The sequence below is a fragment of the Hypanus sabinus genome, chromosome 9 (genome assembly GCF_030144855.1).
Source record: "Hypanus sabinus isolate sHypSab1 chromosome 9, sHypSab1.hap1, whole genome shotgun sequence".
Lineage (NCBI taxonomy): Eukaryota > Metazoa > Chordata > Chondrichthyes > Myliobatiformes > Dasyatidae > Hypanus > Hypanus sabinus.
In genome coordinates this window covers 79,066,806-79,081,688 of record NC_082714.1, presented here as the reverse complement: position 1 = coordinate 79,081,688, position 14,883 = coordinate 79,066,806, and the positions used below count along the sequence as shown (strand labels likewise).

At 49.4% G+C, this 14,883-nt stretch overlaps 1 protein-coding gene across 2 annotated transcripts in view; it reads left to right on the top strand.

The window, feature by feature from the left end:
- Positions 1 to 14,883, top strand: part of LOC132399515 (tripartite motif-containing protein 46-like) — a 185,320-nt gene that overhangs the window by 128,625 nt on the left and 41,812 nt on the right. For both annotated transcript variants that reach the window (XM_059979970.1, XM_059979969.1), the window contains exons 6-7: positions 1,143 to 1,396; positions 9,324 to 9,445. In XM_059979970.1, coding sequence (XP_059835953.1) covers positions 1,143 to 1,396; positions 9,324 to 9,445 — 376 coding nt within the window. The remainder of the gene's footprint in view (positions 1 to 1,142; positions 1,397 to 9,323; positions 9,446 to 14,883) is intronic.

The following is a 14,883-nucleotide window of genomic DNA, read 5'->3' as shown; positions in this document are numbered from 1 at the left end:
AGTCAGGGTACTTTCAAAAGTACTCCTGCAGAAGTGCATTGGTGTTCGGTGACCAACCGACTTTCTGAGAAGAGAGAGCCGCTGGCGCACCCTCCTCAGGTTGGGAGCTGTGTGCTGTTCCCGGGACAGGGCGTCCGGTACGTTACCGGGCAGGAATTTGAAGCTGCTGACTCTCTCCGCCACTGGTCCACCGGTGCAGATGGAGCATGGTCACCCTCCTGGAGTCAGCAATCGGCCCGAGTTTGCTGATGCTGCCGGAAAGATGCTTGTTGCAGCTGCACGCTGAAACAGATGTCCTGCCCGGCTCCCGGCCGCTGACTCATCGCGACCCCTCAGTCGTGTGGCAGCAGAGATGTCACCTGCAGATCTGCTGAGTCGGTTCGTTACTGAGGTGACTCCTTTGAATGTGACCTATTCAGCTTATTTCATCACACCACTACATCGAGGTAGTGCGAGGGAAAATAACAGCAGGATGCAGAATAAAGTGTTACGGTTACAGAGAGGGTCAGAATGAGCTAGATTGTCAGGTCAAGAGTCCATCTTACTGTACGAGGAAACTGGTCAACAATCTGATAATAGCGAGGCGGAAGCTGTCCTTGAGCCAGGTGGTACAGGCTTTCAGGCTTTTGTATCCTCTACCTGATGGGAGGGGTAGAGAGGAGAAAGTCTGGGGTAGGATGGGTCCTTGATATTAGCTGCCTTACCGAGGTAACAGGAACTGTCCATGGGGAGCGCGGGGAGGCTGGTTTCCCCGATCTGCTGGGCAGTGTTCTCAATTCTCTGCAGGATTTAGGTGGGAATGGGAAGGTGGACTGTGTCGGGTGGAGTGGGGGAGGATTCGGGTGGGGAATGGGGGGGCAGACTGTTGGGTGGAGTGGGGGGAGGATTTGGGTGGGGAATGGGGGGGCAGACTGTTGGGTGGAGTGGGGGAGGATTCGGGTGGGGAATGGGGGGGCAGACTGTTGGGTGGAGTGGGGGGAGGATTCGGGTGGGGAATGGGGGGGCAGACTGTCGGGTGGGGTGGGGGAGGTTTCGGGTGGGGAATGGGGGGGCAGACTGTCGGGTGGGGTGGGGGAGGATTCGGGTGGGGAATGGGGGGGCAGACTCGAGTGCTGACAGCCCTCTCCGTGTGACTTTTGAAGGCCAACAGCTCGCGTGCCCGGGAGGAGGTTGTGAGCTCGGTAGGAGAGCTGTGCCGGGCACTGGAGGAGAGGCAGGGCTCGCTGCTGCAGGCCATCGACGAGAGCAAGCAGCACCGCCTGCACCGGCTGGCTGGCCAGATCTCCGAGCACCAGGGCATGCTGGAGCACTCCGGCATGGTGGGCTACACGCAGGAGGTCCTGAAGGAGACCGACCCCGCCTGCTTCATTCAGGCCGCAAGGCAGCTGCATACCAGGTACAATTCGTGATCGTTCTCCACCCCCCCCCCCCCCCCACAGGAAGAGTCGGCAGTTACAGGATTTGGGGATCACAAGACAAAGGAGCAGAAGTAGGCCATTCAGCCCATTGAGTCTGCTCCACCACACCACCATGAGCTAAACTATTCTCCCATCCAGTTCACTTTCTGGCTTTTACCCCATATTCCTTGATACCCTGACTAATTGGATGCCTATCAATCACTTCCTTAAACACCCTCAATGACTGGGCCTCCACAGCTGTATGTGGCAACGAATTCCATAAATCCACGACCGTCTGGCTGAAAAAATTTCTCCTCATCTCTGTTTCAAATGGATAATCTCTAATTCTAAGACTGTGACCTCTTGTCCTGGACTCACCCACCAAGGGAAACAGCCTTTCCACATCTACTCTGTCCAATCCTTTCAACATTCGAAATGTTTCTATGAGATCCCCTCTCATCCTTCTATACTCTAATGAATACAATCCAAGAGCTGACATACACTCCTCATACGTTAGCCCCTGCATTCCAGGAATCAACCTCGTGAATCTTCTCTGAACTCTTTCCAACATCAGTACATCCCTTCTAAGATAGGGAGCCCAGAACTGCACACAGTATTCCAAATGAGGTCTCACCAGTGCCCCATAGAGCCTCATCAACACCTCCTTACTCTTATACACTATTCCTCTTGAAATGAATGCCAACATAGCATTCGCTTTCCTTACTGCTGATCCAACCTGGTGGTTAACCTTTAGGGTTTCCTGCACTAGGACCCCCAAGTCCCTTTGCACTTCCCAGTTTTGAATTTTCTCCGCATCTAAATAATAATCTGCCCGATTGTTTCTTCTTCCAAAATGTACAACCGTACATTTCTCAACATTGTATCTCAGCTGCCATTTCTTCGCCCACTCTCCTAAACTGACCAAGTCTCTCTGCAACCTTTCCGTTTCTTCAGCACTTCCTGCTCCTCCACCTAGCTTGGTGTCATCCACAAACTTAGCCTCAAAACCATTTCATCCATAATCTAAATCATCAATATGCAATGTAAAAAGAAGAAGACCCAACACCGACCCCTGAGGAACACCACTAGTAACCGGCAACTAACCAGAATAGGATCCCTTTATTCCCACTCTTTGCTTTCTGCCTATCAGCCAATGCTCCACCCATTCCAATATTTTTCCTGTAATTCCATGGGCCCTCATCTTATTAAGCAGCCTCTTATGTGGCATCTTATCAAAGGCCTTTTGAAAATCCAAATGCACAAAATCCACAGCCTCTCCCTTGTCAATGTTATTTGAGATTTCCTCAAAAAATTCCTATAGGCTGGTGAGGCAGGATCTTCCCTTCATGAAACCATGCTGGATGGGCCTGTCTTGTCTTGCACCTCGAGGTATTTCGTAACCTCGTCCTTGAGGATAAACTCCAATAACTTTCCAACTATCGATGTCAGACTAATAGATCTGTAATTTTCTTTTTGTTGTCTCCCCCATTTCTTAAACAACAGAACTACATTTGCGACCTTCCAGTCCTCCGGAACCATGCCGGAATCTACTGATTCCTAGAAGATTATTTCCAATGCCTCCACAACCTCCAAAGCCACCTCCTTCAGAATCCATGGGTGCACTTCATCCAGTCTGGGAGACTTATCTATCCTTAGTCCATTTATCTTCCCAAGCACTTTCTCCCTAGTAATCTTGACTGTACCTAATTCTGTTCCCTGAGACCTCTGGCTATCAGGTATGTTGCTAATGTCTTCCACTGTGAAGACTGATGCAAAATGCTCATTTAGTTCCTCTGCCATCTCTTTGTTACCCATTATAATTTCTCCAGCATTATTTTCAACTGGTCTTATAACTAGCCGTGTCACTCTTTTACTCTTCATATATTTAAAAAAGACTCTTAGTGTCCTTTTTCATGTTAATTGGCGGGGAGTTGCAGGTAGACAGGGCAGCAGGGAAGGCATTCACCAGTCAGGGGACAAAGTTTATGTAACACTTACCCAACCGGCTGGTATATGTCTAGGGGAAAAGGAGATCCAGCCACACACCAATCCCACTTCCCGTACACGCAGGTGCTGTGAGAATCGAGTTTATGCCTCGCGCCCGCCCACAGTATCAAACCCACAACAAATACCGTTATGAAATACACTTTAAAGAGTTTACTAAAATTAAAAGAGTATTAGGCAATACAATATATATGCAAGGGAAAAAAACAAAAAGGCGCCAACTTATCAAAGTTCAGTCAGCTTAGTGCACATCGTTGGAGCTCAAACATCGAACCATTCGACCCCTCGTCGCTTGCCTTCGACCTCCACGTCTTCGCACCTAGGACCACGCCCAGTGATCTTCCGAGCAGTGCAGCGCACGTCCACCTTCCTCGACGTCTTCCTCCCGACTCTCTACCAAAAGCCCACGAAAAACCCCTCCCCCAAGTTCCCAGCCTCACAAGACAAAATAACATTCCCCATTGGTTAACAAATGAATACAATTACCAGATCAACAAGTATAAAGCAAAACAACTGCGAGAGAAACACTTATCAGACAAAGAAGCATTCCTACTCTTAACAAACCAAAAAACCCATTTTGAGTAACATACACAGGACATTGTATATCCTCTCCCCACCAGCAAATGTCATGCCCTCATGGCATTACCAGAGTTCCCCAATGCTTCTTGCAACACACAAAACCCAACCCAGGTGCAGAAAACAGTGACGTAACTACCCAGAGCAGTAGAAATCACACTCAGTTCTCCTGGTACCACATATGTCAACCGCTCCAGGGGGCGCCTAATCCTCTGAGATCTCCATACTCCTTCTGCCCCACTGGGCTCCCTCTTCACCTGCGAACCCACTGTCTCGGACTCTCCAGGTCTACCTGACAGACCCTCACCCCCCTTCTTCACGGGGGTCCTCCCTCACCTGAAATCTCTCCGGCTCACGCTCGGGTTCCACCCTCTCTCCCCTCAATGTTAGCTGCCTCTCCATCTGACCCTCAAGACCTTCCCTCCACTCTCCCAACTCAGTATGGGAAGGGCCAGGAGCCTCCTCTCCTGGTACTGGAGCACCAGCGAATGAGAACAGGGTCCACTCATCTGAGTCGTCCTCTTCTGAATCGGTAGCCATTCCCGGGTGAGGGACCCGTCCCCGCTCTTCAGCAGCGGGCTCTTCCCTTTCTCCGTGCCCTCGCAGAGTCCTTGTACTCGGCGCAACCTCCCATTCTTCTTCGTGCCACCACTCTTGGAGATGCATAAGGACTTTGAGACTCAGCTATGATTCCAACCTCCTTCAACTTGCACAAGTGCTGTCGCACGTCCTCAACATCTGCCGGAGCCAGCCGCCGGGATCTCTCTCGGAACGGGGTGTCCTCCGTCACCCGGATGGTGTGGCGAGTGCTTTTGGCGCAGCCAACATCAAACTCGCCCCGAGAAAAAACAGCTTCCATCTTCAGCATCTTCTCCACTAGCCGATGTTTCCACTCCGGCGACACTGGGGAATCCCCAAAGTTAAAGGCTTCAGCGGTCAGCTCCCTTCGATGCTCCGATCCCTCCCCGTTAGGGGTCCTCACTGGTGCGCTAGACATTACCGTCACCGGGAACAGATGTGCCAGCGGCATTCCCCTCTTAAAGGTGATTTCTCTTGCCGTGGTGTTCCTGACACTTATAGCTATACGCCTCGCATGTACCACCCCTGGTCTCTGCACTTCGGTCCTCACCAGCGAACCCGCTGGAAATCGTGTCTCCCCTTCAAGATCGTCTGGGGCATCTACTAACAGGGCTTCTCCTGTTGGCTCTCCTGGGAATCTGGGGGTTCCCATCACCAGTGCTACCTCCCCTGGTCGGATCACCTTGGGCCTCGCCTGCGTACACCACACCGTCCCTCGTTTACACTCCGGGTCCAGCCCTTGGGAGGCAACCCCTTCTTCGAACCCTGCTCGAAACACTGGATGCACTGAGAGGGTCTCCAGAAAGTCTTCCCCCCCTTTCTCCTTACAAGCTCCCAGGAGCCGTCGCACAACGGGGGAGTTAGTCCCCACCGGGAGGGCAGCACTACCGGTTTCCACCGGGTCAGGACACACCAACACCAACGTCTCAATAGCTTCCGACACTCCCACATCGCCCTCCGAGAACTCCAATCTCACTGATAGGTACCCATCGTACGGGTAGTCACCCTCGCTCACAACCCAAATCTGCAGGGCAGCAAATGGTGTTACAGGCAAATGCTTTAGATATTGATTGTAGAAAGACCGGTACAATAAGGTCACCTGCGATCCCGTATCAAGAACGGCTTTTGCGTAAATTCCCTCTATCCGTAGACCCACACTGGCACTACCAGCCCATCCGGAACAGAGGCGTGGGCACCCGGTGGTCTTCCGGCTGATCTCTGGGAACGTGTTCCTCCAGACGCTCCAGTCCGTTCCCTCACTGAGCCTCTCCTAAGTTTCCCGACACCTCTCCCTTCTTAGTTCCAGGGGGGCTTGTCCTCCGCAGGACTCCTTGTCTCTCACAATCCCACCTAAAGTGACCCTCCTCTCCACAGCTATAGCAAACCCTCGGCCTTCCACAGTCCCGCCTGAAATGCCCCTCTTTCCCACAGTTAAAGCACACGCTGCCCGCCGTCCCTCCTCTCCCAGGACGGCTCCCACTCCCAATCCACTGCACTGATTGCCCCTGAGAGTAGGTACCTCCCCTGTCCCTCCCCTCAAGAGGGGGGGTTCCCTACTCCCCGGGGAGTTGTCATTCCTCCACCCAGCCACCACTTCCTGTATCGCTGAGGATCGCTCCCATAGGCCCGAGCCCCTTTTCCGCCCCAACGCTCTCTCTTCCTCCCTCACCTCTCTAATCAGTTGCCCGAACGATGGAGGGGGGCTTTTCCTATAAGCCTGCCAGATAGTCCACGCCACCTTGTCCTCCTCTAGAGAGCCACTGAATATCTGACTCATCCTCACGCTGGCCACGTCAGGTGCCTTCACTACCCCCCGGCACCACAACCCCGTAAGCATCCCCCCATCCTAAATATGTACTCGGAGAGCTTTTCCCCTCTCCATTGTTCCAGGTGTTGAAACTCTGCTAAAAGCAGCCAGGGTTCCCCTGACAACCCAAACGCTCCCTCCAAAACTTCTATGCATTCCTCCACTGAGGCCCCAGGCTTCTCAGCTTTCAACTCCCAGACTATTTTGGCTGCTAAACCCCTCAAATTTCCCACCAATCACCGCCTCTTCTCCTCCTCCGAGCCTGGCCACTCCTCTAACATCAAAGACGTATGCTCAATCCAGGTCTCATAGTCCACCTCCCCATCCGGAGTAGGCTTGGCTCCGGAGAACACACCCAGCTTCAGCCGTGGCCTCTCGGCCACTCCCACCAGGGAATTAAGTGCAGCTGCCAGCTCCGAGGCTTCCACCCTACCTGGGGAGCGGGGCTTAGTCACGACTCCCTCCTCCCACCTCCCTTTTTTAAATTTTTTTTTATTAGTTTTTCAAAACATTTTACAAATTAAAAACCCCAAATCCCAATGAGGATCATTAAAACGGTGCAAAATTAAGCATACAATAACAATATGCTACAAAGGAAGAGAATTTAGCAAAAAAAAAGCACCTGAATTAAAGACAAGTAAGTTTAGTGTCCTCCCCAAGCCCCACAACACAAGAAAAAACAACAGCAACTCCAGACCAACCACAACACAATATAGAGAGAATAAGTCAGGACAGCCAAACTCCCAGACTGTGAATACACTCAGCAACAGAGGATAATAATGCCTTCTACCAGAAAAAAAAAGGAGCTGAAAGCAAGGGACCGAAAAGAAAAAAAAACCCTAGTCAAGAGGAAGGTTATGAAAGTACTCGATAAAAGGTCCCCAGACCTTATGGAACTTTAGATCCGAATTGAGAACTGAATAATGAATTTTTTCGAGGTCCAAGCAGGCCATGATGTCGTTAAGCCATTGAGCATGAGTGGGCGGGGCAACATCTCTCCATCTGAGGAGGATCAAGCGTCTAGCCAGGAGAGAGGCAAAGGATAATATTCGGCATTTGGTCGGACCCAGACATAAATCTGTCTCGCCCCAAAAACCGAACAGAGCAATGAAGGGGTTACACGATAACGTAGTGAAGACATCTTTCCAGAATTTCTCCAAGCTAGGACAGAACCAGTACATATGGATGAGAGAGGCCTCGCCCCTCTTGCATTTATCACAGAGCGGACTAACACTAGGGTAGAATCGAGATAGTTTAGATTTAGACAAATGGGCTCTATGAACAATCTTAAACTGTAAAAGGCAGTGGCGAGCACAAAGAGAGGTTGAGTTAACCGATTTGAGAACTGAATCCCAGCTCTCCTCAGATAAGGAGATATTTAAATCCTGCTCCCAGGCCATTTTGATTTTATCCATGGGGGCCCGTTGTTAAGGCCGCTAGTTTATCTCGGATGATTGATATTAAGCCTTTACCTAGTGGATTCATGGAAAGAAATAGGTCCATAGCATTTTTCGCAGGCATTTCAGGGAAGTTAGGAATTAAAGGAGCAATAAAGTGTCGGATTTGGAGATATCTGAAAAAATGAGCATTGGGCAGATTGAACTTAACAGGGAGCTGCTGAAAAGAAGCGAAGCGATTATCAATGAAAAGATCTTCAAAGTGTCTAATGCCCTTCCTATACCAAACCTGGAATGCTGAATCGTATGTAGTCGGTAAAAAAAGGTGATTATGAGCAATAGGGCTGGAAACGGAAAACCCCTGGAAACCGTAGCATTTCCTGATCTGAGCCCATATACGCAAAGTGTGTCTAACAAGAGGATTAGCTATTGATCTGGGCAGACTACTAGGGAGTGCAGAGCCAAGAAGTGCAGAGATAGATAATTCTTTAGTGGAGCTCAGCTCCATCGCCACCCAGTTAGGGCACTCGGGTTGGCCATGGAAGAAAGACCAAAAGGTAGCACAACGTATATTAGCTGCCCAATAATATAAACGAAAGTTAGGTAAAGCCATGCCACCCTCTTTTTTAGATTTTTGGAGATGGATTTTATTAATTCTAGAGCGCTTATTCTGCCACAGATATGACAAAATAATAGAGTCTAAGGAATCAAAAAAAGTTTTAGGAATAAAAATTGGGATAGATTGAAATAGGTATAAAAATTTGGGGAGAACATAAATTTTAACAACATTAATACGACCTACCAAAGACATAGATAGAGGTGACCATTGTACCAGACTCTGTTTTATAGCAAATGAAAGATTGGCAAAGTTTTCACAGGTACACGGATAGGGAAGGTTTAGAGGGATACGGACAGGTACACGGATAGGAAAGGTTTAGAGGGATACAGACAGGTACACGGATAGGAAAGGTTTAGAGGGATACGGACAGGTACACGGATAGGGAAGGTTTAGAGGGATACGGACAGGGACATGGATAGGAAAGGTTTAGAGGGATACGGACAGGTACACGGATAGGAAAGGTTTAGAGGGATACGGACGGGTACACGGATAGGACAGGTTTAGAGGGATACGGACGGGTACACGGATAGGAAAGATTTAGAGGGATATGGACGGGTACACGGATAGGAAAGGTTTCGAGGGATACGGACAGGGACATGGATAGGAAAGGTTTAGAGGGATACGGACAGGTACACGGATAGGAAAGGTTTAGAGGGATACAGACAGGTACACGGATAGGAAAGGTTTAGAGGGATATGGACAGGTACACGGATAGGAAAGGTTTAGAGGGATACGGACGGGTACACGGATAGGACAGGTTCAGAGGGATATGGAAAGGTACACAGATAGGAAAGGTTCAGAGGGATATGGGAGAAATGAAGGCAAACAGGACTGGCTTAGAATGAGTTTTGGTCAGCTGAAGGGTCTGTTTCTATGCTGTGTGACTCCGACTCCTGTCTGTTTGCTCTGAATGGTTGTTAACAAAATGTCTTTTTGGTTTTCAGGATTGTGAGGGCTACTGAATCCCTGCAGAACTTCATCCCAGCCGCGGAATCATCCTTCACCCCTTTCCAGCTGGACATCAGCAGGGAGCTGAAACTCTTGAGTGACCTCCAGTTTGCGACAGGTCAGTCCAGCACCTTCCAGGCCATTCCTGACCTATCTGGACCAGCTGCGTCCCCGGCACTGCGGGCCGCTGCGGTGGGAAGTGGAGTATCGCCAGTTAACATAGAACAGTTGCACCTGAACCGATGGGAGACTAATAGTGACTAATGGGAAGGTTTGTTAATGCGGCACAGTGGGGTTTAAAGTAGAGTTAGAGGGGTGGGAACTAGAGAGCCAGAACAGTTAGTGGAGAGGTTGTGGAGACAGATGTTACCAGGAATCAAAGGGTTGAGCATGGTACGTATATTTCAGTGTATGAAGTATCGTAGGAAAGGCGGAATGGCTCAGGGCACGGATCAACACCTGGAATTATGATATTGTAGCCATTACTCAGACTTGGCTGCAGGAGGGGCAGGACTGGCAGCTCAACCTTTGGGGGTTCTGTTGTTTTAGATGCGGCGAAGTAGGGGGGATTAAAGGAGGTGGGGAGGCATTACTCATCGGGGTAAATGTCATGGCAGTGTTCCATCAGGACAGGCTGGAGAACTCACCTAGCGAGGTGTTATGGGTGGGACTGAGAGATATAGTCAGGTTAAAGGGACTATATTACAGGCCACCCAACAGTCTGAGGGATTTAGAGGAACAAATCTGCAGAAAGATCACAGGCTGTTACTTGAAACAGAAGGTTGTTATAGAAGGTGATTTTTTAACTTTCCACATATCGACTGTAAAAGGACCAGAAGGGCTAGAGTTTGTCAAATTTGTTCAGGAAAGTTTCATTAATCAGTATGGAGAAGTTCGCAAGCGAGTGTGTGATACTTGATCTGCTATTCGGGACTGAGACAGGGCAGGTGACAAAAGTTTGTGTGGGGGAACACTTTGCATCCAGTGACCACAAGGCCACTAGTTTCAAAGTAAATATGCAAAAAGATACAGTAGGTTTTGTCCGCGGGTTGAGATTCTAAATTGGAGAAAGGCCAGTTTTGATGGTATGAGAAGTGTGGATTGGGACAGGTTGTTCTCTGGCAAAGGGGTACTGTACGTGGTAAGCAGAAGGCCTTTGAAAGTGAAACTTTGAGAGTACAAAGCTTAGACATTGGGCTTGTGGGAGAAGCCAGAGAGTGGCAGTGGGTGGTTGCCCCTGACTGGAGACCAGTGACCGCAGGGATCGGTGCTGGGTCCCTTGTTGTTTGTCACCTGTATCGATGGTCTGGATGATAATCTGGTTCACTGGATCAGCAAACTGATGGATGACACCGAGCTTGGGGATGTAGTGGACAGCGAGAAAGGTTCTCATAGCCTCCAGAGGGATCTGGATCAATGGAAAAATAGGCTGGAAAATGGCAGATGGAATCTAATGCTGAGAAATGTGAGATGTTGCACTTCGGTAGGACCAGCCAGGTAGGTAGGGCACTGAGGAGTGTGGTGGAACCAAGGGATCTGGGAATACAGGTCCATGATTTATTGAAAGTTGTAACAGGTAGACAGGGTCGTAAAGAAAACCTTTGCTACATTGTCCTTCATAAATCAAAACACTGAGTACAGGAGATGGGATGTTACGTTCAAGTTGTATAAGATGTTGGTGAAACTTAATTTGGAGTATTGCGCGCAGTTTTGATCACCGACCTACAGGAAAGATGTAAATAAGGGTGAAAGAGTGCAGAGAAAATCACGACGATGTTGCCGGGTCTGGAGGACTGGAGTTGTAAGGAATAGGATTTTATTCCTTGGAACATAGAAGATTGAGGGGAGATTTGATAGAGACATGCAAAATTATGAGGGGTATAGACAGTAAATGCAGGCAGGCCCATTCCACTGAGGCTGGGTGAGACCACAACCAAAGGTCATGAGTTAAGGAGAACACGAGAGGAAACTTACCGTATATTCCGGGGTATAAGCCGACCCCCATTTTCAAGGTTAAAAAGTGGCTTTTTCATGTTACCTTTGTATAAGCTGACCCCTTTTGTAGAGGTTTTTGATTTAACTAGAAGAGATCACAAGATCTCACATGCCGGTACTCAGCTTTGCCGGATCCGGAACCGGGAAATTTTGTGAACCAGTACCTGCTAAGAAAACAGGCCTACACGTTGTAGAGTGTTGTAAGTGAATTCTTAATAAATAAATCAGAGAGGGAAATTTTGGATTAGGTCTCCAATGGTAAAGAATCCTCTGAAATGGAACCCCCGTGAAACCATTTAGCGTCCATCGTAATCTCGTTAAAACATAACACGGGGTGGCGGGATCAGTATGTGTACTCAGTATTGAGTTTGCGATCGCCATGTACAAAAGATTTAAACAAATGCGATATGATGCTGGCTTCAAGCTGAAGGTTGTTGATTTTGCTAAAGGAACGAATAATTCTGCAGCTGCTAAGAAGTTTAGTGTACATGAGAGAGAATGACAGAGTGGAGAAAGGCAGAGGACACGCTGAGGGAAATACCGAAGACGAAATGTGCAAACTGGGGGAAAACATGCCAGTGGCCGGAACTGGAAGAAAAGGTTTTAGAGTGGGTGAATCACCAGCCATTGTCCGGATGCATTGTTACCAGAGAAATTATTCGAGTTCAAGCGTAGAAATGGGCCAAAAAACACTGTGAAGTCAGCGAAAATTTCAAAGCTACACAAAGTTGGTGCACCCGATTTATGAATAGTCGTGATCTTGTGTTGAGACAAAAAAACAAAGATTGCTCAGAAAATTCCCGCGGGGTGTTGTTTACGTTCAAGAACGCTGCTGGATGGATGAAGCGGGTTGCTTGAAGGGGGTTAAAAAGGTGTAGCATCGACGTCCCGAAGGTTTAGGGAAGGAAAAGTCGCTACTTGTCTGGGACATGTTCAAAGCGCACTTGTCAGGTGAGACAGAAGCAGCACTGAAAGCTGAAAATACAGACATTGCAGTCATCCCCGGTGGTTTGATCTCCGTGCTCCAGCCACTAGATGTGAGTTTAAACAAACCATTAAAAGAATTCATGCATCAACAATGGAATGAATTTGACTCAAAAACAGCCAATTAATACGACCTGTCTTCCGTGTATTTGTTTTTCCAAAGTTGTATAAACTGCCCCCCCTAATTTTAGGACCAAAATTTAGGGCCAGATTCTCAGCTTATACACCGGAATTTACGGTATTCATTCAGAGGGTTGTGAGAGTGTGCGATGAGCTCCCAGCAGAAGTGGTGTATGCAAGCTCAATTTCAACATTTAAGTTTGAATAGGTACCTGAATGGTGGGGGTATGGAAGTCTATGGTCCTGGCGCTGGTTGATGGGAGTAGGGAGTTTAAATGTTTTGGCGTAGGGCTCGATTCTGTGTTGTACTTTGCTATGACTCTATAACATAGCTCAGTCATAGTCATAGAAAAGTAAAGCACCCAAGACCCTTCAGCCCATCTAGCCTGTGCCAGACTGTAATTCTGCCTAGTCCCATTGACTTGCAACTGGACCGGAGCCCTCCAACCCCTCCCTTGCATGAACGAACAGTTTATTCCACATTCTGAGTGAAGAAGTTCTCCACCCCCCCCCCCCATTCCCCTTAAATATTTCATCTTTCACCCTTAACCCATGACCTCTAGTTCTAGTCTCATCCAACCTCTGAACAAAACCTGCTTGCATTTGCCTTAATTTTGTGCACCACAACACCACAATGTGTGCCGAACTCTTAGCTTTACAATCAATTTAACCCTTCCCTCCATTTCTCTATCATCCATGTGCCTATCTGCGAGTCGCTTAAATTTCTTCGACCACCACCACTCTCTTTCAGAGAAAAACCTACCTCTGACATTCCTCCTATACTTTCCTCCAAACAAAACCATGCCCCCTCACATTGGCCATTTCTGCACTGGGGAAGAAATCTCTGGCTGTCCACTCAGTCTATGCCTCATCTTGTACGCTTTTCTCTCAAGACACCTCTCATTCTCCTTCACTCCAAAGAGGAAGAGCCCCAGCTCGCCCAGCCTTGCCTCAAAGATGTACTCTCTACTCCAGGCTCCATCCTGGTAAATCTCTTTTTAAGCTCTCCTTAACCTTCCACATCCTTCCTGTTAAAACTCCCAATGGGAATGTGGGCTCTGCTCAGGAATGTGCCAGACAAGATCCAGGCTGGTGCCCTCAGTGCCAGTATTGAGGGAATGCCGCACCGTCTGAGGTGCCATCCTCTGGATGTTGGAATGAGGCTCAATCTACTGCCCCCTGAGGGTGTAAGAGGATCGTAGTCACTGATGGTAGAACTGGAGGCCCCTCTATCATACCTTTTCTTTCCAGAGACCTAGGGCACAGATTAGACACCGCTCTGAGTTTAACTTTTGTTCTACACTACACCGTCCCATCACACACTCCCGGGGTCAGACACAGAGTGAAGCTCCCTCTACACCGTCCCATCACACATTCCCGGGGTCAGACACAGAGTGAAGCTCCCTCTACACCGTCCCATCACACATTCCCGGGGTCAGACACAGAGTGAAGCTCCCTCTACACCGTCCCATCACACATTCCCGGGGTCAGACACAGAGTGAAGCTCCCTCTACACCGTCCCATCACACATTCCCGGGGTCAGACACAGAGTGAAGCTCCCTCTACACCGTCCCATCACACACTCCTGGGGTCAGACACAGAGTGAAGCTCCCTCTACACTGTCCCATCACACACTCCCGGGGTCGGACACAGAGTGAAACTCCCTCTACACCGTCCCATCATACACTCCCGGGGTCAGACACACTCCTTCCATGCTATCCCATCACACTCCCTCCATGCTATCCCATCACACTCCCTCCATGCTATCCCATCACACTCTCCCGGGGTCAGACACAGAGTGAAACTCCCTCTACACCATCCCATCACACACTCCCGGGGTCAGACACAGAGTGAATCTCCCTCCACACCGTCCCATCACACACTCCCGGGGTCAGACACAGAGTGAAACTCCCTCTACACTGTCCATTCACACACTCCCGGAGTCAGACACAGAGTGAAACTCCCTCCACACCGTCCCATCACACACTCCCGGGGTCAGACACAGAGTGAATCTCCCTCCACACCGTCCCATCACACACTCCCGGGGTCAGACACAGAGTGAAACTCCCTCTACACTATCCCATCACACACTCCCGGGGTCAGACACAGAGTGAAACTCCCTCTACACTATCCCATCACACACTCCCGGGGTCAGACACAGAGTGAAACTCCCTCCACACCGTCCCATCACACACTCCCGGGGTCAGACACAGAGTGAAACTCCCTCCACACCGTCCCATCACACACTCCCGGGGTCAGACACAGAGTGAAACTCCCTCCACACCGTCCCATCACACACTCCCGGGGTCAGACACAGAGTGAAACTCCCTCTACACCGTCCCATCACACACTCCCGGGGTCAGACACAGAGTGAAACTCCCTCTACACTGTCCCATCACACACTCCTGGGGTCAGACACAGAGTGAAACTCCCTCTACACTGTCCCATCACACACTC